This window comes from Bombus terrestris, chromosome 13 (genome assembly GCF_910591885.1).
Source record: "Bombus terrestris chromosome 13, iyBomTerr1.2, whole genome shotgun sequence".
Lineage (NCBI taxonomy): Eukaryota > Metazoa > Arthropoda > Insecta > Hymenoptera > Apidae > Bombus > Bombus terrestris.
In genome coordinates, this window is record NC_063281.1 from 6,913,480 (window position 1) to 6,936,322 (window position 22,843).

A 22,843-nucleotide genomic window follows, 5' to 3' on the forward strand; every position below is an offset into this window, starting at 1 on the left:
TTGTGGTTATACTGATATCTTTCTGATACTCGATATCATTCTCACGCATAACCCAATAATGACGCTCAATAGTATCTTAAAATCCTTCTGTAATAAATGTAAATTTTTTTTTTGTAAAAAATTTTCAGAATATGAAAAATGTAATTTTTTTTTAAATATCGTACAATTGACTCTATTTTTGCAACAGTTTTTGTTTTCTGGCTCTTCAAGGCCACTGTTTTCAAAATTTCTATCGTTTATGGTTTTAAATACTTATGCAACGTTAAATATGCCGTCATATATCATGTGTCGGGAGAAGAGAGTCGTTTAATGCTACTGTCGGACGAATTTCCTCTAATTTATTACTCTGTTGACGTCCAACCTTTCATACCGCGAGCTCACGGAAGCATCTACGCGTCTAAAATCTTCTTACGTGCCGGTATCACGAGCTTCGCAGCACTCGCAAGAACTACGAACCCAACAAGTTCGCACCCCTCTGTTCTTATCATCGTGGGGTAGCAAGCTGGATGTTACGAGATCGTCTAGGCTTTCATTCAGGGAAGCAATTTCTATTTTTTTCCAATTTCTTCGGAAGATTAGAATTTGTGTTATTTTAGGAACTTGTATCGTGCATAGTATATCGATACAAGTTCCTAAAGCAACAAGAATTCTAATGTCCAAATCTATATCCGGAGCTTTCGATGATTACATCCAAAATTAAAAGATTTCAGTAGAGGTCAGTTACTTAGCATATTTATTCAGAGTTACAACAATTACACACAATTACATTGAAAATGTTTCTTTGAATGATACAATTTTTATAGAATTAATCACTTGTCGATTGCTTACGCATATCTATTGAGAATTATGGATCCTAATTGCCGAAATAAAAGTAAAGGGACACTGAGGTTACACTTAGAATTCATATTAAAATAGTTTCAGATTTATTTAACCCCTTAACCCATAATTTACGTTCGACAATTTTGGGCCGAAAACGTAAACAAGCTCGCGCAGCCTTCGAGCCATTCGCACGATTTGTGTAGGACGATGACCCGTACTATGCCCGTAATATTTACGTTTGGCCTGATCATCGTACTACGGGCTATGCCCGTAGTTGTAGGTTAAGGAGTTAATAAACGATTTCCAGTATCTTCGTCGATATACATGTAGTATCATGGACAGAAAGGTCTAAGATATCGGTCGAACCATAAACAATGTCGCGGGAGCCGAGGCGTCGTCGGGTCCATCAATGTGTCGTCGGTCCTTCAATGGAATAGTTTCGTAGAAAAGGTCTACGTGACCCTGGCCACGAATGTTTGCGGAACACATGCGTGATGGGGCGAGAAAAAAAGACAAAGGGATGGGAGAACAGATAGGGTGTTAGTTGAGAAGTCGTACAAAGTTTTAGTTGAGAAGTCAGAGAGAGTGAGTGCAGAAGCCGCAGAGAGTGTGAGTAGAGGAGTCGGAGAGTATGAATCGGGAAGTTGAGAGCCGAGTATGATAATAAGATGTACGACGATATTGTAATCAGTTCGTTGTATTGAGTATTGCTTGTTAAACTAAAACTTAACTCCGAATAAAACATCATTACTTGTCCTTACTCTGAGACCCATCAGGTTACTACATACATTTGCACGCGTCTCAGCACTCTCTTTATCTCAGCATTTTCTATATCACACTGCCAACGGAAGAGTTACATTCATCTGTTTTTTGAAACGTCGCGCACACACATACTTCTACATACTCATATTCACGTACGTGTGTCACTATTACGCGGCCAATCTAATCTAGCACTCAAAATTATACATATCTCAATAATATCATTGTTTGAGTACTGCCGATCTATGATACATTGTAACTCATGACGTGATAAAATAGAACCGGTTGAAACTGTGCAAGAACCAGCAGCAAGTTGTCGAAGAAAGTGACAAAGGGAAAAGGAAGGCGAACGATAGAACGGAAGGATCGCACAGCGAACGAGAAATCTCACAAATTAAGCTTGAGCGGTACAAGAGACGAAGCTTCCGACCGATAGGATTGGCTGCAATCTTCGACAAGGCAATCCGGCGAACCCGTAAATTTCCTGGAACAGTGCGAACCGAGCCTAACAGACCCCGGCTGTCTCGATACCAGTTGGCCACAATTTCCCGACGACATGGAGATCTAATTCTAGAAATTTATTTGCCCGATAAACTGAAGGTGTTTTCAGGCGGATCCTCGAAACGTTCGTGATTCATTAGCCAACGGACGGTTTCCAATCCATGGACGTCGTTTGCAGAACATTTTCTTTCGAAAATACCCGGGTCACAGTTGCCAGCCACTTTTCGACGTGGTTGTTCCCGCGAATTATTGCACGCTGATTCGTATGGTAATTAGAGGAACAAAGTATCGTATAGAAACCGGTTATCGACCGTAATAAATTCCGAAAGTTCCCGAGACTTTAACGACACTTTTCGACTCCTTCTGGTTATTACATTCGATATTGGTCAGCAAAGCGATCGAACAGTCCTTCGATATTTTGACAAAGAGGTCGGTTATAGCAATCCAATTCGATTAATATATTTCTCACTCATTGGAACACCTATTGCAAATCAATCAACAAATTTCGACGATGGAGCAATCGCACCGGCCACGAGGATCGTGTATTAAAAATTCCAATCGTATCTCTGCAATGGCATTGCTCGCATGGAATCCTCGCGATATCTCACGGTTTATCGCGCACATCGTTTGATCATCGCGCGGCATCGTATTAACTCGAACAACGACCAGACGAAACAGGGAATTCCGTGCTGTTCGGTATTGAGTACCAAGCAGCCAGCCACCGTGCTGGGAAAAAAACATGACGAAGAATAAATGAAGCAGCTATGAGATCAGTGGAATAAGAGCGAGAAAGAGGGGACAAGAACGGAGCAGAAAAACAGAAGTGAGACGAACGGAAAAGAGGCAGGAGGAATTTAATTTGGACGAATTCTTGGGCACTTATTACCCGAGGCAAGGGCCGAGGCCCATGGAACGTCGCTAGGCGTCGTTCCGAACGTCTCTCGTCGGCACGATGGTACTCGCGGCAGTTACGTCGATTTCCTCCCGGTTGCAAACAGCGTTTTGGACGTTGAGCGTGTCGCTACGACTCGAATCGGACCGATCGCCCGGTTTCACGGCCCTTTCCGGGTAACAGCCGGCGCGTAACTGAGCTTATTTGAATTCCAGATTGGATTATCCGTTGGATTTGGATAAATGAGGGGATTCTATCAGTTAGCTATTCGTGCTGGCAGGGGATTAGGCGCATAGATGAGAATCGGTCGCGTTTCGAGTCAACCAACGAGGAAAAACTTCCCGTCGATCCTAGCGAAATTTTGTCGTGGCATACACTACCACGCTTTAACGTGTTCCACCGCCTTCATATTGAAATCGTGTAATAACGATGACTACCGTAACAGTCGCGGAGCAATTTGAACTTACGTCGCACGAGGGATCGAAGTTTAAATACTCGCTGGTTTTTCTTGGAAAGATTAAACTACACCGGCTCTTCCCGGTCCTTGGGGATGCACGGAATGATTCTCGAGCACTGCACGGCGGAGCAACTAACTTCCCGGGTACCTTTTCATCAAATTCCCCGTTGAAGCTTTCACTTTCTTCTCTTTTCCTTTTCTTTCTCTCTTCCTCTCTTCTTTCCTTGCTTTTATTTCGTCGATTTTTGCTTTTCTCCGGTTTTGGCCCGGTTGCAAGCACGAGAGGCTGTCCAAGGGTTCGCGAAATTCCTGTTGCTTGCCAGCCGTGGCGTGTGATTCATCGCTGTAATCTGTTTTTTCTCCCTTTAGTCTAACGCGGATACGATTCGTTGTTGTAGCTTCCATCGCGAAGAAAAACGGCGACCTGGTCCACAACTCGAAGCACAAAGTAGACGGCATGGTCTTGGTGCAATATCCGGACAACTTGAATCTCCGTGATCTTTACTACTACATCCTGGCGCCTACCCTCTGCTACGAACTGAATTTCCCCAGAACACAAAGGATTCGGAAAAGGTAAATAGTGAGAGGTTGAATTTTTTTTTTATACACCGTTTGATCAATACATTTTAGGAAATATTCGAACGTTTTAGTTGTTCGCGCACGGTAAAATTGTCGGAGAGATTTTTAAAATAAAGAGAAGAGAAACTCGACGTATATTTTAGAACCTCCGGTATCATTGGATATTCTACGCCTGGAATATACGTTCTATAAAACATCCATCATGGAACAGCCCAATATTGCCTTTTTTTCTCTCTTCGTATATTCTATTTTTGAAAATATAGATTTAGTTTTAAAATAAGTAAAACCTGTTCCAGTATCCCGCTTTTGAGAAACTACTTTTTACTTAGCCATCTTAGCTAATCGACTTCGATCGCTCTGAAAAAGGTATGTTCGGTTAAGTTGTTAAAATCACTAAATTTTTTAACTGCAGTTTACGAGAAAATTGCGCAGCTGAAGTTGCTTTCCGTTCTAATCCCCGCAGCGTACACATTTTTCTACGTAAGAGTGGTAGATCTTGGCCAGGTTTGCACGGCACTTGCCGAAAAAGTTTCCCTTCTTCCTCGATTTCGGTGGTGCACACTTCCTTTTGGAACAGAGAAACGAAAGGGAAGAAGGCAAAGTTGGCGAGCGGAAATGTTCGCGAAATTAGATTTAAGTGGGCTATTGTTGGGAAAATAGAGAGAGGGTACGTTTGGATGGACTCGCCCGGAGGCAAGGTGATGTATTCCTTTTCGTGCTTCCGGGTTCGTACTTCCGATTGTATCCGGAATCCCGGAGATTTTCGTGGAACACTTTCCTCCGTCTGTACGGACGTATTTCGACGATGCATACAGCCGCCGACGCCGTCGCCGCTGCCGATTCGGTCGGATGGAGTGCATCGGCGAAAGAGAAGTCTGTGGCTAGCCGACGTTTCTTGCCACCGGCAGTTGTTGGCCCACGAAAATCCCAGGGACGAATTGCGACGGGGAAAAGAAACGTCATATCGCGTGATTCCCTCTTGTCGAGTCATATTTTTGGATTTTCTCGGCGAGCGTGGCGAATTTTCGACGTACACGGAGTGTGCATGATAAGAGAAATGTAACCAACGTGGCTAATGTATTATTTGCAGAAAAGTCGTGACGTAGACTAAAAAGACGTGGCTGACTCTGTTTGACTAAGTACGGTGGAAATGGGTCATGCTTTTACAGGACTAGAAACTCTCGGTACATTTTCTACGAAGCGAAATAGTATATTTAAACAAAGGACAATATTTTTGTTTTACTATGTCCGCGTTGAACGAGTCTGTAATTACGTAATTCACATTTTACTTATCTGTGCAGATTTCTAATTAAACGAATCTTGGAGGTGGTGGTCGGCTTGCAAGTAGTCATGTCGCTGTTCCAACAATGGATGATCCCGTGTGTGAAGAATTCGCTAGTCCCATTCAGCGTAAGTGTTTCATTTAGTCTTTCATATAGCCCGTTAAATCCTCTGTACAACGGCGCGATGGAAAAATCTCATTACGCCTGAAGAAACGGCCCTCTCGAACCTCGTACATCATAGAAAACAATTTTCCATTTTCCTTATCCTTTTACTTTCGTGCTCGTTGAACCAATACCGCGGGACTAGTATCGCGGCGCTATGCATCATGCGTTTATCCCTTTTATTCTCTACTCGAAATAAATAATAATCTATCGATTCGATATATCGACGTGTATCGCGAACGTTATTAAGGTGGCTAATTATTTATACGAACGGTCGTAAATAAGATCTAGGACACTAGCCATTGGAGGTAAAATGGCTCCTAAGATAGTGAGAGTGGATGAACAGAAGTGTAATTTGGTTTCAGCAAATAGGTACGATCAATCTTTCTTGTAATTCCCAGACTGCTAGCTACGATACGCACAAATATATGGTCGACCGACCCCAACCTATTCCATCCAGCTTCTCGCACGCCCGTTCCTCACAGAAAATCCCCATGCACCCCTTGGTAATGACATGTTTCTACGCACACCGCACAATAATGGCCCTGACGACCCATCAGTTTTTATCTCGTCAGGCTGTTAAGCGGCCTCTTCGCTCCTCTTTTTCCAGTTATATTTGACGGGCTGGATCATTTGTTAGGAAACATGGTCGTGAGGCTCGGCTCTCGCGAAAATCTACCAAGAATTGTACGTGTTTCGCCAATGTATCGCGCCACGGTCGACTGTAATCAGGCTGAAGCTGTAAATATGGCGGATAAGCTAGTTGGACAATTTGGACGGAATGCAACTTGGAGAATACGATTGTATCTTTTATTATTGGCGATACAATGGCACAGGAAAATAACGCCCGTCCAGGGAGAATGATAAAGTTAAATGAACAACGACATTGATGGGCAATTCTGTTTGATAATTCAGTCGATCTGTGTAATGGTGTGGTGTATTTTCGGTGTAAATTTCGTCGATGGCAGGAACAAGAACGGAACTTGAGATCGTGAGCTAGCAATTAAACTCGTTCATTCTCGTCGATTGGTCGATTTACTCGTTGCCTCGTTATTCGTTATCGAATCGCGGCCTATCTCGGCGTATCTGTTATTTACAGCCGCCGAATCGCAACGTTGCGTTGTCAAAAAGTCGAAAGGGAAGAGTTACGTCGCTTTCATATAACACGGTAAACCGCGGGCGTGTTAACTCGAAAAGGGGTGAGAGGCTGTAATGTCGCGAAATTATTTTTCACCTAGCATTGGTCCGACACGAAACAGCCACCGCGATAAAGACAACGGCGATCTCGTGCGCGTAATGAGTCGACAGCAATTTTGCCAGCACGTGAAATTAGCGTTGCGCGAGTAGCAATTGCGGTGGAAACAATACGAAGAACCGGCAAACAACATACTGACGTTGCCACCATTTTTCACTAATTTTTTTCCTCCTTTACGTTTTTGCTTCATTTTAATTTGTTCGTCCCTTCTTTTCATCTTTTATTCCTTTCTACCCTTTTTCACCACGTAACTCTTTACCTTTGGTTAACGGTTAAATCGCAGACGTTCCAGTTCGTTTCACGGTCAGTGAAGTACCGAGGGTAATCAACAATTTGACGTTTATTCGTTTAATTCTGTGACATTAATTGAAAAAATTCAACCAGGCTGCGGTTTTGATTGTTCGTTAACGAGGAGATGAATAGCTCCGCTGCCAGTGTGCATCGGTGGCAGAAATTTCCCGCGCGTGTTCGCCCAGTTCGTGGATTTAAATGGATCCTTTTACGCGGACAGTTTTAACCACGGCTGATCCGCGCCGGACATCCGCGGTTTACCAGCTATATCCATAGATGACCGTATAATGTAGTCGGCTGTTACCCATGCGCAACCATCCTAAAACGTTGGAAATTTTGGTGATTTCTTTGTTTCGAATGGTTCGTCACGTGTATGTACATTTTTCTTTCCCGCGGGAAAGATCAAGAGTTTTACGCAAATGGAATCGACAACAGGAATTAGTAGATACGTTCGTGTATGGTCAGACATGTTAAAATTTAGAATGTCACGAACACAGTTATTCCAGAGTTGTTCTTAATGTTTCTCCGTACCGCTTAATGGCGCTTTTCACTGAACACTTCATTGACAACCACCACACTCCACTTTTATTACCTTCTTCTCTGTAGAGTGTTATAAAACTATTCAAGAAGTTTCCAGCTACTCGTATTTTCTTTCATAATTAATGGTACTGGCTAAGAGAAGCGTATTCACGATGTCGTACATTTTTTATGAGTTCCAAAATTGAAATATTATCATAGTGGAAGGTACTTAGGGAAACACTCTCCGGCAAATCTAATATGCCACTTCTTGAGAGTAAAAAACTGAAACTTCCGGTTAATATACTCTTTTATTCGCTTTGTCTGCGCAACAAAAGATAATATCCAGATAATGAGTAGCCAGTGCAGTCTCGCGGCAGCTTTGGAGGGTGCGCGGGGCGTGTCGTCGCGAAGTAAAAACGGAAGGCGAAGAGAGACGGGGCGTAATTACAATGTGATGAGCAGCGGGCGCAGTTATCAATTCCCGTGGATAGCCGCGATTCATTGGCGCCCGCTCGCAGAGGAAAGCAATATCCACGAAATCGATTTCTTCTCGATGCCCCTCGGTGTCAAGCTTCACGCGACAGTGATAGACCATCGCGAAGTAGGTCGAAAGACGGAGACATTTCCCCCTGCCAGCTGGCCGGCAACGATCAACGACGTGACTGTCGTCTCTGCCATCGTGATTCGCAATTATCGAATCCAATTTGTCGGCTAGAAAGGCAGTCGAGGTGGCCATACTGAACGAGAAAGGGAGAGAAAATGTTGAAAAAGGGTGGGGACCGGCGCTGTGATCGAAGATAGAGAAAATGACGAGGCGGACGACGTGGAAATGGATAGAGAAAGAGCTTGCCACCCCGGAATTAACTCTCGTGCACCTTGCACGGTAATTACTTGAGTTCGATCGATGTCGTCATTTTCAAGATTCCTTTATAGGCTAGGGGAAAAACGAGACCGAGAACAATATCTCTGGTTAGTTCTATTGTTACGTCAAGATTTAACCGTTTCTATTTCTATTTCTATTTCTTCGGCACCATCTTCTTTACCGTAGGATCTGAAATCTTACAGTTACAGGGAATCTCGAACAATTTACCAGAAGCAATTTGTCCTCGATTGAAAATCGTGTACCGATGGAGCTCGGTTTGTTCGAGATCGACGCGGAATCTCTTCTTGAACGTCGGTGCTTACGTCGATCTACAGGATTCGATGCTATGGAAACGTTTAATAATCCGTCGGAGAATAGGTTGAGCAGGAAGAGAACCGCTCGAAAAGCACCGGCGGGACAAGGAACTAGCGGGAACTATCTAATCAGCGGTACCCAAGTTTTGACTGGCTGTCTTGGCCTAAGGGCGACTCCTGTTGTTACCAAGTTCTGTGTTCCAAGTGTCCGGTTCTAGTTGTTTAAGGGCATGCTACCGTTTAAGGCTTGCTCAGTATTCGAGGAAAACGAAAACATTATGCGTCGCTAGAGTTGGAATATTCTCAAAGTTTACTCGAAATTATATCGAGAATATTGTCGAATTTATCATTGTTTATAAACATAGATCTCATATCGTCGTTATATTTGAGAATATTTTTATCTCAAAGGAAATTGGAGTTTTCTTTTTAAGATTACTATGTATATCACTCCAGTACATTTTATTGTACCATATTCTCAATACTATATATGTATATATATATATATACCACGTTTTCGTAGCAACTGAAATTTCTCGAGCAGTTCTGTCGAGTCACACTTTCTAAGAAATAGTCTGTACGCTTCTACTTTTCTTACATTGATCCCATTCATCTTGGGATCTTTTTGTTCTGACTCTCCCCCAGATCTATATGTATGCTTCAACTATAAGTTACAATAAAAAATTGCCCGTTTTCTCTTTTGGTTTCAAACTCCAATAGAATGATCTGCTATTAAAATTGCAATTGTTAATTGCATATGATTACGTATACAATTTGCATGCAACCTCGCTATTGATGCATTTACATTTCCCAATTTTTAATTACAAGAAATATCATTAAAGCGTGTTCTTTTTAATTAACAGTGTACATTAATTTACTTCTCCTTTAGTAGCTTCGTTGACGAGCCACTGAACGTAGATTGCAAAACAGTATCGAAACCGAAGTTAAAGTCACCCTACCTCAACTATCAGGAACATCATCGAACTTGGTATTACTAATTAACACGAGCACAACTGCCAAACGAACTTCTGTTAACAAACTTCTCGTTCATTCAGGTATTAATGGCTATTTATCCGTATCTGCTGAGAATAATATTATTAATTACACCTGGATGGAATCACGTGCTTGTTATAGACGAAAGATCGCACGTACATGCGTCGTAACTTAATCTTAATCAGACATAGCCACTGTTTCGTTCTCTATGTGGTTAACATAGCCGGATAATTAATTATTTGAACATTTACAGGTTGACAAGGATAATTTTTTCTAACGGATTTCACTCAGTAACTTCGCGCCACCGGGCTACCAACTTATCAATCTCAAACGTCATTAGGGTTCGTGTTGCGCCATAGAGGTGATTCATGTCATTGGCGATTAAAATCATCTGCGGGTCACGCGAGTCATCGATGTCATATAATTTATACTGTAGGTCGTTTGTCTGACGGAAAAGTGGAGAAAGGTAAATAGGAGTTTCACTATGTGAAACGATATTCTGCAGGGTGATAAGATTTTTCAGTCTGACGCGCATACATAACATTGATGGTTAATAGCGCTACCAGCAAGAGGCCATTCATCTTATAGGTCATTGAATATTTTCTGTCTGCTGTGACGTGTAAATAGCCGGTTGTACGTTTCGCCTATCTTTCACGGCGCACATCCCTGCACACGAATGACTTCACACTCTAGAGCAACGGTGACGGCGTGGTCGCATCGAACGTCACCTTATCGGCTCGACGACGTGCTACTGCTTAAAGGGATGAACGTTTAAAGGATTTTCGAGGGTGCTGGAGAGTGCACAAAGGATGGTGAGTCAGTGGGTACAGGCTCTGCAGCTTGGTTGTTCGCACTTTCGAGGCCGTTGACGACAAAACGGATGAAATATCGTATCGATTTCCCATCATGAATGCTCGTAAACTGCCTCCTTTCTCTCTTTCTCTCTCTCGCCTTCTTTTTTACTCGCCGTGGTATGCAATCTTCTTCGGAGGCCGTGACTGCACGCACGTCAACGAGCAGTTGAGGAAGGAAAAAAAATCGTGTCCGACTTTTCTGTACATCGATGACTTCCAATATTTTTATTTTCACCCATTCACTCACTCTTCTTCTTTTTTCTGCTCGTGTCGGCTTTGAGCTTGAGTATCCTGCTGAACATTGTCGTTTGAAAGGAATTTTCAGTCTGTCAGATATTTGTCCGGTTTCATCTAAGAGGTAAAACGACCAACAGTGACTGGAAATGACGGAAGATAAAATACGGCAGGTAAAAATATCTCAGCTCGTGGTAGCTGAAAAGCCGATCGTCCATGTTCGGTTGATAACCATGATTATTGCAAACGAAACGGTATCTTTAATAATTTCGCCCATGACAGGGGCAAGAAACTAGACTATTCTATTTTGTCGACTTGACGCTGTTTCCTGATATCTTCAACCGGAAATTGAGGTTCTGTTCACTCGATCGTTAACGAACTTCCATGAATATTCCTTTCGGCATTGGACATCGAGTATCGAAGGTTATACGTATCGAACCGTAACCAAACGTCAACTCGAGAGCAACCGAGACGGGAAACGTATCGAGAAGACCTTAATTCTTTCGGCTTGTTCGTGATAACAGTGGCGTACAGCTGACAGACGGGAAACGGGAAGAACTATTACTTTCGTTTACACTGTGATGGGAATTCAATTACGGAACGTAGTTTCACGGTTGCTCAAAAACGTATCTCCACCGTCGATCTTCCCTCCGCTTTGTAGAGAACTAACGTCATCGCTGAATGGTACCGTTGCGTCCGTTATGACATTTAATAAATGACAAGAGCTAGGAGAATTGATTCGACGAAAAATAACAAGAGATGGAAAGGAGAGAGAGAGAGAGAGAGAGAGAGAGAGAAAGAGAGAGATTGTGTGTGTGTTCTTCCACGTCGTTTGCTCGGGCTAACATCGGATGTGCCGCGACCCTTCTCTCGAAATTACTCCTAATTTTTCTGCTGCGAGTGACGGAACGAGATGAAGGGAAGATAAAACGCACACATAAACACCCTGTGTATAGCAACGATTCCCTCGATTGCTCCGCCATTGTTGATTCGCTCGGAATTCAATTCGAGGCTAGTGAATTGTCAGTATCTCGAGAATAATCGCGGTAGCGCGACAAGAAGGTGTTCGTGGATGCAAAGTCGTAAATCTCTGATCGCTAATTGAAACGATGTCGAAAGAAGGAAACGATATCGCGCAAGCTTCCACGGCGGAGCTGTCCTAGTGCGAGTAGGAAGGAATGGCTTCTTCCGACCGTTTCTCATTCTTTCTTTTTGCTACTCATCCCTTCTTTCGTTTCTGTTTCTCTCCCTTCTTCTCTCTCTCTCTCTTTCTCTCTGTCTCTTCTCTACCGAGTCTGAGAAGGCGCTTATAGGTACCCTCGCGAGACGAAAAGTATTCGTCGCGTTCCATTCTAGTGAAAGCTAGTATTCAGTTTCAGTGGCGTAGACAACACCGTTCGTGGTCTCGAGTTACGACTACTTTAGTACCTCGAGACCGTTGGCGTTTCCGTCCGAGACGGCTTATTATAACCCTTTCCACCCCAAGGTTTCTGGCCTTTGACTCGGTCAGAGACGATCGATCCACATGGCACACCATCTCACGCGACAAAGAAAGAGAAGAAATAGGAGGATACGAAAAGATACGATACATTCTCTTTTTATTTTCTCTTCGAACGCCTCTCCACTTTCCCCTTCTATGCACGCGGTGAACGCGACTCAAGCTGTACCATTCATTCGGGAAACCTCTCGAGCCAACCAAGCATCCTTTCAACTGGAAATAGAAACGCGATCGTTCAAGATACCGTCGGTTTTTCGGCGAAGTTCAACAAGTCCTTTTTCGTTTCTTGGACGGGCCACGCGTCATCGAACAGTGAGACAATTTTTTACAAACACAGAGGGAAGTTCCTTTCGGACCTTTGATCGCTTTTAGGGTTAAAAGGTTTCTAACTAAAGTGACATTAGCATGAAGCTTTATAACGCGTACTTAATTTTCTCGAGAAACGCGATGCCCTGTTACAGTCTCAGAGTGAGTTAAAAAGTGAATGCCAAAGGTATTACTTTTCCTAGAATGTAGTACTAATGAAAAAGCAAAATCTCGAGGAAAATTGTTATACTTTTAATCAGCGCTGTCTTATCAAAGTTACAAGAACTTTGTTAAACAAGATTTTGTTTAGCCATTGACTTTACTCGCGCTACATATGGCTAATTAGCCGCCTGTAAACTTAATTACTTCTGTCGGAATACTACTCAGAAACTTCAACAAATTTATATTTATAATATTTTGTTTCTTTTCGATAAAATTGAATGTTCATTGGGTGTTTCATTGACGACGGTTCTCATTATAAAAGACCAACATAAATAGATCAATTGTTTGTTGAACTTTTCTTTATTTAGTATTTTTAATTTTATAAAAGGGTGGCATATATTTTACATCATTTTGGTATAAATATATTATCTTTTAATCTAATCCTCCATTAACGAGCAAAAGTCGGTTCATTCTGTATTTGTGACAGTATTTAAACTCCGTGAAAATTTGGCAGGTTTATGATCAAACGATTCCAACGCGATGCTTAATTCAACGCTTCCTTATCGTTCGTCATATTCGTAGAATAGAACAATCGAAAGAGCTTTCACACTTTTTCCGTTAATTATGTTCATCCACGAATCTTAATATCCGCTCACGAAACGTCAATTATCTTCTTTGCGAAATTTTTATCGGTCCGATCAAAACGATTATTTAAGCCCGAATTCATGGAACATCTCGTTAGCCAGTTCGAGCGTTGCCAGACCGCGCGGGTCCCCTCAAATTAGAATATTATATTCCGGGTTTATAACGAACATGCATCAAGCACTGTAATTACGAATCCCACGATGCATATAATTATACATAGTTTCGTTTTAATCTGCGAAACGTTGGCGAAATTGCCGTCTCCGAAACGGAATCGAATTACATTCAAATTGCACACGCATAATTTCATATTTCCCCGAAACTTTACACATTCTTTATTCGAACGAAATTTTATTCCACGAATCGTTGTTCTGTTTTTTCCCACTCCCACATTTTCCATTCCTTTTCTTTCTCGGCGATTTTTATCCTCCGTAAAAGTCTAAAGATTATATAGTCACGAATACATCCGCTGTATTTCTCTATTTACGTAAGCGTGAGTGTATATGTGCATACAAATGGCGTGTTGAAATCGACAGGAGGCTCTTTAGGTATTTATTTGTAAGCCTGGGTATATAAGCACCGTGAGTTCTCGTGTTGTGCCATTCGGAGAGACCTCGACAAACCGCCACTTAAGCAGAACGCCGGAAGGGTAGTTTCCTTCCCCTGTATTCAATTAGTACACCGCACGAAATATCAATTCCATTGCTGGAAAGCTCCTTCGACGTTTTCGAGTGTGGGGGAATAAGAGGATACTTTCCAGCGACCACAAGTACTCATTGCGCCCAGTTACCGAACGCTGTTAATCTATGGAACTTCGTGCTCTCCATTTGGTTTATCAGTCGCCATTTCAATTGACGTACATTTGCATACCCTTTATAAACCGAGTATTGTTGCCTCCATTCCTTTAAATGGTAGTTTGTAAATTCTGACATGGTATCTGAACCTCCATTTTCAACATTTTTAGCTTTCACTTCGATATGATGTTAAGAACTACCACTGTCTTTTAAAAAAGAAAAATGGTTAGCGATTCGCGTTAAATAAAAGAGATTCAGGGGTTGTAGAGTATAGTATATAAAGTGGATTCTTTAAAAGTGGAATGGTATTTCAGAGCTTTTTACATGAACGTTTTTCTTTATCACGTATAATTACGATACCTTGCTACATGACGCGGATCGCAGGGAGGAAACATTGGTAGCATTATATTTTCATTGAAAAATATACAACGAATATAACGCGAAGTATGATAAATTTCGAGGATATATTTGCATTGTTTCTACCGCAATGAATAAATATAAATATTAATAGTTACATAGCTGCATCTACGTATTTGCACCTATGTATTTCGCACACTTGCCGAAGATATACTCGGAATTTATTTTCAAAAAATATCATTCTTTCAAACAAAAAAATACCATTATATATGGTATATTGTGATATAACTTAATTTTTCTTGTAGCTATAGCAAATACTTTTCTACCGGCCAAATATCGACATGGCCGAAGAATCTTTAAACATCTCAAAATATTTTCAAATTCCATGCAATTGTGCTTACATCACTGAATTTGCAAGAATTCCACGCCAGCTAATTATTTCGAGCTAATTTTAATTACGAGCCACTACTGTTCATCGCGATCATTGTGCAAAAATTTCTGCGCGTACTGGGCGAATTCCGCTACATATTCCGCAGGTTTGAATCCAATTAGGAACTTTCGTTCCGTACCATTCTTTCACCCACCCCCGTCCCCATCCCTGCAGCTCCCAATTTCGGCCTTTTAGTTTATTTATTTTCCCTTATTTAGCGCTCACGTGACTTCCTTTGTATTAATGATCGAACTTCGTTTATTTTCCAGAATATGGACGTGGCGAAGGCTTCCGAACGTTTGCTGAAACTGGCCGTGAGTATAATCCAATTCAGTTGAAAACAAAGTAGGCGCGTGCTGTGGACCAGAAACACTTAAGCGCTTGCATCATCGAAGCGTGATTAAATTTCGAAGCGAGAATTCGTATCTTTTAATATGAGAAATCTAAATTTTTTTTTAACGAAATACCAACAACGAGCATAAGTCATTTGTTTTTTAAAATGCAATCGAAGACAAAAGTGGACAGGTACTGTAAGCATACGTATGTATCAATGAAGTTTAATCCAACTATTACTAATGTTGTATGTTTAAGTTTTATTTATTATATATAGTTGTAGGCATAAATTATCTAGTAAATAATTGAAATTAATGTTGTGCAAACAAATCGTTTTTGACGAAACTTCATCGATACCTATTTTCGCTACTGTCCGTTTATTTTTGCCTCCGACTGTATTTCATCGGTTCGCGATAAGAATTCCTCGAAAAATAGTAAACGTGGAAACCACGTTCTCTCGTTGGAATTACTAAACCTGCCTCAAATGAACGTTTCCTGTTTCTAACCAGATTCGTGACGCGTATTTTCTCTCAGCAACGTACGAACTTATACCGACGCCTGTGAGAAACATTATCGCACCTGTGTTCTCCGCGAGATCCTCCTAGAATCGTTTGCCATCCCGTCGCCATCCGCTCTTAGGCGGAAAGCCTCGGAGCAATATTTGCGAATTCAATCTCCTTTCCTGTTCGCGAACTCGTCGGTCCTCGCTGGAACAGTGAAAGCGATGTGCGATCTCTTAACGTCGAGGACCGGGAACCGTGTCGTCGATAAGTATACCACTTAATACAGTGCGTTGTTGCAAACCTCTGGCGCGGATAGACACGGCGAGAACGTTTCAGTTTCGATTTGGCGAAACATGGCTACAACCGTTTCAATGCACTCGCTTGTGAAACTTTCGGCGGAAAGTACGAATTCATGATTCAACTTTCGTCCTATGTACAGCCGGCCGTGCACCTTCGCGTCGTCGTCTCCGCGTGAATTATACGCTCGCAGAAGTCGTAGAGACTGCCGGGTAACGGAGTTTTCCTGTAACTCGTGCTGCCTTTGCCATCGATAATCGAGCCAGCAACTCGAGGCAACCGCTCGAAGGGAGAGCTATTCCCCCTCTTAATAAGATATTCTTTCCTCTGTCGTGCCGGAGGCGACGCTTTCCTCCGCGGGGGAAGTTGCTTCGTCGATTCCGGAAGTGGAAGGCAATGTAACTCCGATGCGGCACGTATACGTATAATTCTCTTACGAACTTCGTATTTCCTGGCCGGTGTTCCGAAAGCAGTGGAGAAGCTCGGAGCGCGTCGCCGACGAAAACATATAACAGCGGGAGGCCACGTCCGCCATCTCGTATTCGGAGTACTTTCGTTGCCTTTAAAACGCGTACCAAGGTAATTTCATGAAGCTTCTCTCGCATCTTCATTTTACTTGAGTATTCCTCCCCACTCGGTTGTTTCACGTTGGAGGCGGTGTTGCTGCGTGACACCAGAAACGGCGATCGCGAAATACGGATAGTTTGTGATATCTCCTGGGCGTCGTTCATTTGCAAAGGGCTTGGGAGCTTTAACCCGCGTAGTTCTACGTGTATGGATTTTATCGAGTTTCGAATGGCGAGGGGAAATAGCCGCGTTATCCCATAACCGGCGACGTAAACTCGGAAAACACAGCTTCATAATTTGACACGTAACATTTGCGGATACCATTAAAGCCACGATCCGATACTCTACCTCCCACCCCACCCACCTCCCTTGGACCGCGCTTTCAATGCGTTAATTAAAATTTTCACTTCGGGTTTACAGCGATAACAGTACACAGTCTCGTGTAGCATGTTGAAAGGGGTCACACGATGCGTAAAATACGCGTCGGGACTGGCGTATCAAAGGAACAACGCGTCCATCATCAACGATAAAAACCATTAGATTAATTCTGTATAATGTGATATCGCGGAACGCTGTTATTCGCGTACGAAAAGCCGACGGCGATGTCGGGTGAAAATGGGGGATTGGGGGTCACATTAATGGAAGGGTAATCAGAAAAATGGATTTTCGAGTTGACCCCGTCCACAACATTTTCCTGTATTAACGTGAAAGCCATGTTCGGCTAGAAACAAGTGTCGTGCAAATAAGCAACCCCTGTCGTCGATAATGGACGAAGGATTTTTAGCCCCGCGAGCGCGGGAAAACCGTAAATGTAAATTTATGGTCCGTACCGGTGTTTCTGTGACAGCCTCGTCACGTATAACTAATATGCCTGACAATTGAAATGTTTAATATCGGACAACGTGTTGGAAAGAGCCGCGCATTTCGAAATATTCGCCTTTTTATGCGATATTCGTTTGTAGTTGATATATTAATCGAACGACGAGCCAACGCTCGCCAAACAAAGGATCGATTGGCACGCGAAGAAAAATATGTATGTTCTCTCGTTTGAGAGCGAGGAAATTTGAACAAGCACTCGCGAATGAAATCGTACAATGTGTACGGCATGACTCTTACGGAATGATTGATGTTGTTCCCTTCGAATCTCGGAGATTCCTGATGGAATCTTTCTTTTCACTGCGTACTTCAGGATTTCAAATTATACAGATCGCAATGAAAATCTTTCCATATCGATCGATGCTTTTTAAAACTGTAGAAAATGTGTCCTTAACATTCAATTTCATCGATTTAAAGAGATATAAAAATTTGGGGTTCCGATAGAACTTTTAAATTCGTCGTTTCCACTACTTCGGTCTTTCTTAAATCTACCCAGCCTGGTCGACGAATAGAAAGAAGTTTGTTCAACTGGATAAAAGTTCGCTTGTCTCTGTAAAAGGCTACCGATGCAGTTTATCACAGACATTTAACAAATATTCTGCATTGTTTACCACACAGCGTTCGCCAAAATGGCATAGCTTCGCTCATCGAAGACAATCGGCTGTTTGCCAAGAATCACCCTGTATATTTTACTCGCGTCTTCGCTGTTGTGTTGGAGGCAATCTGCCATGGCGTCCATCGAGATCGTCAGCCCGATTCCATTCGATCGTCGTTACCCGTGCTCGTTATTCTCTCGTTAGTCCGAATGCTCCAGATCGAAACTAGCCAGCCGTAGTGTTTCGATCAGTGAACCGGACTCGGTGAACCGAATTCAATTATATGACTTGGTCCCAAAGCGACTACCGCGAATGTCCTCCTGGAGCGTGTATAATAGTCGTGTTGTTGGTTGTTTGCGATTAAAACATGCCAGCCAAAAAGTCACGCATGGCTGAGCTTTGCTAACAAATTTTTGCCGGGTGCCAGTTAATTGGACCCATCGCGTCATTAATTATCGACGTCTGCGGCTCGACGTGTAAACAACAGTCTAGCTGGTCTGACGTTTTGTGGAAAAATCAACCACATCTCCCTCTCTCTCTACCTTTCTCTCTCTCTCTCTCTCTCCCCCTCTTTCTCTTCACCGTCGAGGATTATTCGATTTCTCTACAGGAAAAAAGCTCGATCACGCGATCAAATAATTTTGAAAAAGGGGATTACTGGGAAAAATCGAAGAGCAGAGGATCGAGTCGACTAGTAATAACCTTCTCCGAGAGCGATATCGACGCAAGCTTTAACTGGAAGATATAAGTGGTTCGGTCGAAGGTTCCTCGGGGCGAACGCAACGAAAACTCCTCTTCCAATCTCATAAGTCACGCCACGAGAAGGATTGCTCATTCTTGAAGCGCCTCTTTTGTCCCCTTTTGTTTTCTACCTTCGCCGTATCACGCTGAGAGCGAAGCAAGAGAGAGAGAGAGAGAGAGAGAGAGAGAGAGAGTGGAAGAAGTTTGAAGCGGGAAAAATAATTGTTTGCCGATCGAAGGAGCGAAATCTGCGACAACGGAGGGTCTGCAGAAGAAAAGAAGCCCTCGAGAGAAAGAGCAGACCACCTCCGGGATACACGAACCTGATACAGGATCGAGGGAATCCTTATTTTCGTTTACACCGCAAATAACTGCGAGGCTGTTCGCACAGACCACTGACCATGATCGTCGTCGGTTAATTGCGGTTCTTATATACGAACCTCGGGTGAACTTGGAAAACAGAGGGTGGCAATGTTCGACCAAGGGAATGGATCGGTGTGTATAGAGATGGTCGCGAAGAGGAGGTGGTTTCGGTACTGCAATGTAGGACGAGACTTTAATCTCGTCGTAATGGGGAAACGCAATTTTCCTGCAGTCCGTTGCCAACGAGGTCGTTTCCTTAGATCGATCTACTTTATACGAGCGCGATCCTTCGCCCCGTCCACTCGTCGCTCGTTTTGGAATCTCTTTGACGCGCGACAGCCCCTCTGACGAAAAAGACGAAGTACCAGGTGAAAGGAGAGGAAGGGAAGACCATAGGATACACAGACACTCTCCTTTTGCTCTTTTATTCGGTGTCGATCATGTGCAGATCGTGTCCCGTCCTCATTGCAGTTTCTCCTGCGTTAAACTCTAATGTGTACTTTATGTATATATACGGAACGAACGATCGATCGATTTCTATCAATAATGTAGGCATATTGGATTCAGAACTACGACCAGAGAAGGGTCCATTGAATTTCCGATATGTACTTACTCATGGTTGAACGTAATATACACACGATCGTGATGGCTGGTATCGTTAGCTGATCGGGTAAAAGTGGCGGATGAGTGCGATCAACGATCGCCGTAACAGTTTATGTATCCGACTTGCGCTGATTGCTAATTCTTTGGAAAGATTTATCGTCGTCGTTCATTATACCATTCGCAATATTTTTGACTATTTTTGTTGTATCTTAGTCTTACATTTTGTAACTCTACTAACGTGTACATTTTAAAAATTCTTGAATTGTTAATCGATACTCTTTCCATTTTCCTCGGGATCTTCGTCACGTTTCAGCTTCGTACTTTCATTTTTTTTTTTTTTTTTTTTTTTTTAGTTCTTCTTTTCGCTTTTCGTTTTCTGTCTGCTCATCATTGCCCTCGTGGGAGCATGTCACGTACTATTTACTGCAGTGGCAAGGTCTACGCTGTTATGTACTATAACGGGAGTAGCTGTTATCGTATGAAGAACGGGATATAAGAATAACAATCAGGAACGGAAGAAAAATTGAGCAAACTTTATAGACGTCTCGTCGAGATGACGGAGAAATTGCCCGATCCTTTTTAACCTTGTCATTATTTCTTCTCCGACGAACACGATACGATTTCCCATCAGGAATCGATCTTCCATTCCGCTCTTTGAGCCACAAGGACGATCTCTTGAAAAAATATTGCTTTAATAACGATACAATCTTCGGTAGACTAACATTTGATACGAAACGTAAGCACGTTCGTTCTGTTTGGTTAAAGGACTGGATCTATTTGAGCACAGCAAGCTTCGCGTAATAGTGATTCGATCTTTTATTAAACACTTGTTATATCTTCGATATAAGTTGGCACGAGCTGTGAAATTTAGACTCTTGTAACAGCATGGTCGTCGTCTTGTCCCTGATGTATTAAAACAACGTTTATCAAGAGGAAAGAAAGGTTTAAATCTTTAAATAGATTAAAACAACTTCGCCGAAGCAGGAAATAATTTTTCGTGGGTTCTCGAGAACAAAAAAGAAGAAGAGTGAAGTATAACAATGTAACGTAACTGGGAGCAGTTCGTTGAAAAGAGCGGGCTTAATAGGAAAACTTAGTTGCCACGAGCCGACCAAACGAACCGAGAAAATTCAAATTCCCGCGGGTCTCTCGCTCTGCCGCGTCACATATCACCCGCCAAGATTTTTCCTCCTTGATGGAAACTTGGGGCCACGGTAGAAGCCGTATCGTTCTTGAAATAGCCGCTGGCCAGGAAGCCGAGACTCAAAGTTCTCCCGACCACTTTTTCCTTTGTGGTATCATTGGCGTGTCTCAAACGGTTCAACAAGGTTTTATCCCGCCCACTCTTGTGGGTGATTTCGTGCTCTACCCCTTTCTACTCTTTTAACCGACGTCATACCCGAGGTAAACGAAATTAAAAGAGGAGGTAAGTTTTTGCGAAGTACGTGAACTGCCCATGAGGGAAGAGAGGCGCAATAGCGGTGTAGTGATGGTGATGGTGGTAAAAAGGAGTGATGAAATGAGGAAAGACAGAGGAGATCCTATCTTCTGCGAAGAAAGATGTGCTCTCCCTCTCTTTTCATAAAAGTGCCACGAATGCCTGCCGGCAGAAGAGACTTGACCTTTGTGCCTGGCAACATTATTAAGTCCTTTGGAGCGCGTAAAGGGCCAACGGAAGCAGCGAGGGTGCTTCAGGGGGAATTAGAGAAGACATTCGAAACGAAATAACTTCAAAATTCTTCGTTGGACCGAGTGGGGCAAGCCGGAAAGGAAGATGGTTACGCCGGAAGAATCCGTCTGATCTCGCTGCAGACACGATTGCCTTTTATCTTCCTCTGTGTTCTTCTCTGCGATTCTGTGCAGCGATTGCACTCTCCCGGTGATATTATTTCGTCGCAATTTTTCGGAAATTCGCTGCCAAAGACTCGGCAACAAGAAGACTTAACAAGACGCGCTGACTCGAGCGTGGAATTACCTCTCGCCCTCGAGTCCAATGTGAATAACGCGGCCGATCCTTCTCCTTTTTTCGTACCGCCCCCAGTTAATTCTTTGTCTTGTCATTAGCAGGTTATTTTAAATATTCTGAAACGCGAAACAGCTATCGATGTTCCTTTAGTAGTTACGCCTCGGCGGCTATCATATTTTCTTCCTCCCATCGCGTCGTTCCTCTTCCAAGCCAGTTTCTGTACTCGGCGAGTGTGCGCTAATACTGGTTAAGAATTACACGAAATTGCACGGTCGCCTAAGGCTACGGGAATGGAATATCGAGAGACGCGAATTTGCATTGGATTAACGAGCCGCCCCCGGACGAAGATACGAAACAAAGGGAAATAAAATATTGGCTGGCGTCGCTGTCGGCTATCTGGCCCTCGCATGTTGTACATTTGCGATCTAACAAAGATCAACGCGCGCGAAACGATACATCGTGTGAAAAACATTTCACCCCCGGTAATAGAGAAGATGAAAGTGACTTCCATTTGCACCCGTTCTCCGAATAAATGTTCACCCTTCTGACATACGACTCTCGTTATAATCCCAAATGCTCTTTTTTAACTACGCGTATGAACGTATATTTGTTTTCGTGCGTTTTTGTAGATACCGAACCATCTGGTCTGGCTGTGCTTCTTCTACTTGATGTTCCATTCGCTCCTCAATCTGATGGGTGAACTGTTACATTTTGCTGATCGAAATTTCTACTGCGACTGGTGGAACGCGGATAACATCGACACCTTCTGGAGGACATGGAATATGCCTGTACATCGGTGGGCCGTGCGGTAAGTATCGCTGATACGATGTTCCGGGCTTCACAATACGTTGGATTTCGATCGTGCGACGACCAGCCACCGTTTGGTCTAGTAAACGATCCTGCGCACACCCTATTTGGTTCGATCGAAAAATACCGGTATAAAAGGTTAGATCGTAGATTGCTACGATTCGAAATGGAGCCACCGTTTACGTTTAAGCGATAGCCTAGGCTAGATTACACCATTTTGATTCTATCTCG

At 42.9% G+C, this 22,843-nt stretch overlaps 1 protein-coding gene across 1 annotated transcript in view; it reads left to right on the forward strand.

Moving 5' to 3' along the window:
• Positions 1-22,843, forward strand: part of LOC100646196 (diacylglycerol O-acyltransferase 1) — an 89,011-nt gene that overhangs the window by 60,414 nt on the left and 5,754 nt on the right. The window contains exons 7-10 of the mRNA XM_003399989.4: positions 3,827-4,001; positions 5,309-5,417; positions 15,230-15,274; positions 22,435-22,613. Of these exons, the coding sequence (XP_003400037.3) occupies positions 3,827-4,001; positions 5,309-5,417; positions 15,230-15,274; positions 22,435-22,613 (508 nt within the window). The remainder of the gene's footprint in view (positions 1-3,826; positions 4,002-5,308; positions 5,418-15,229; positions 15,275-22,434; positions 22,614-22,843) is intronic.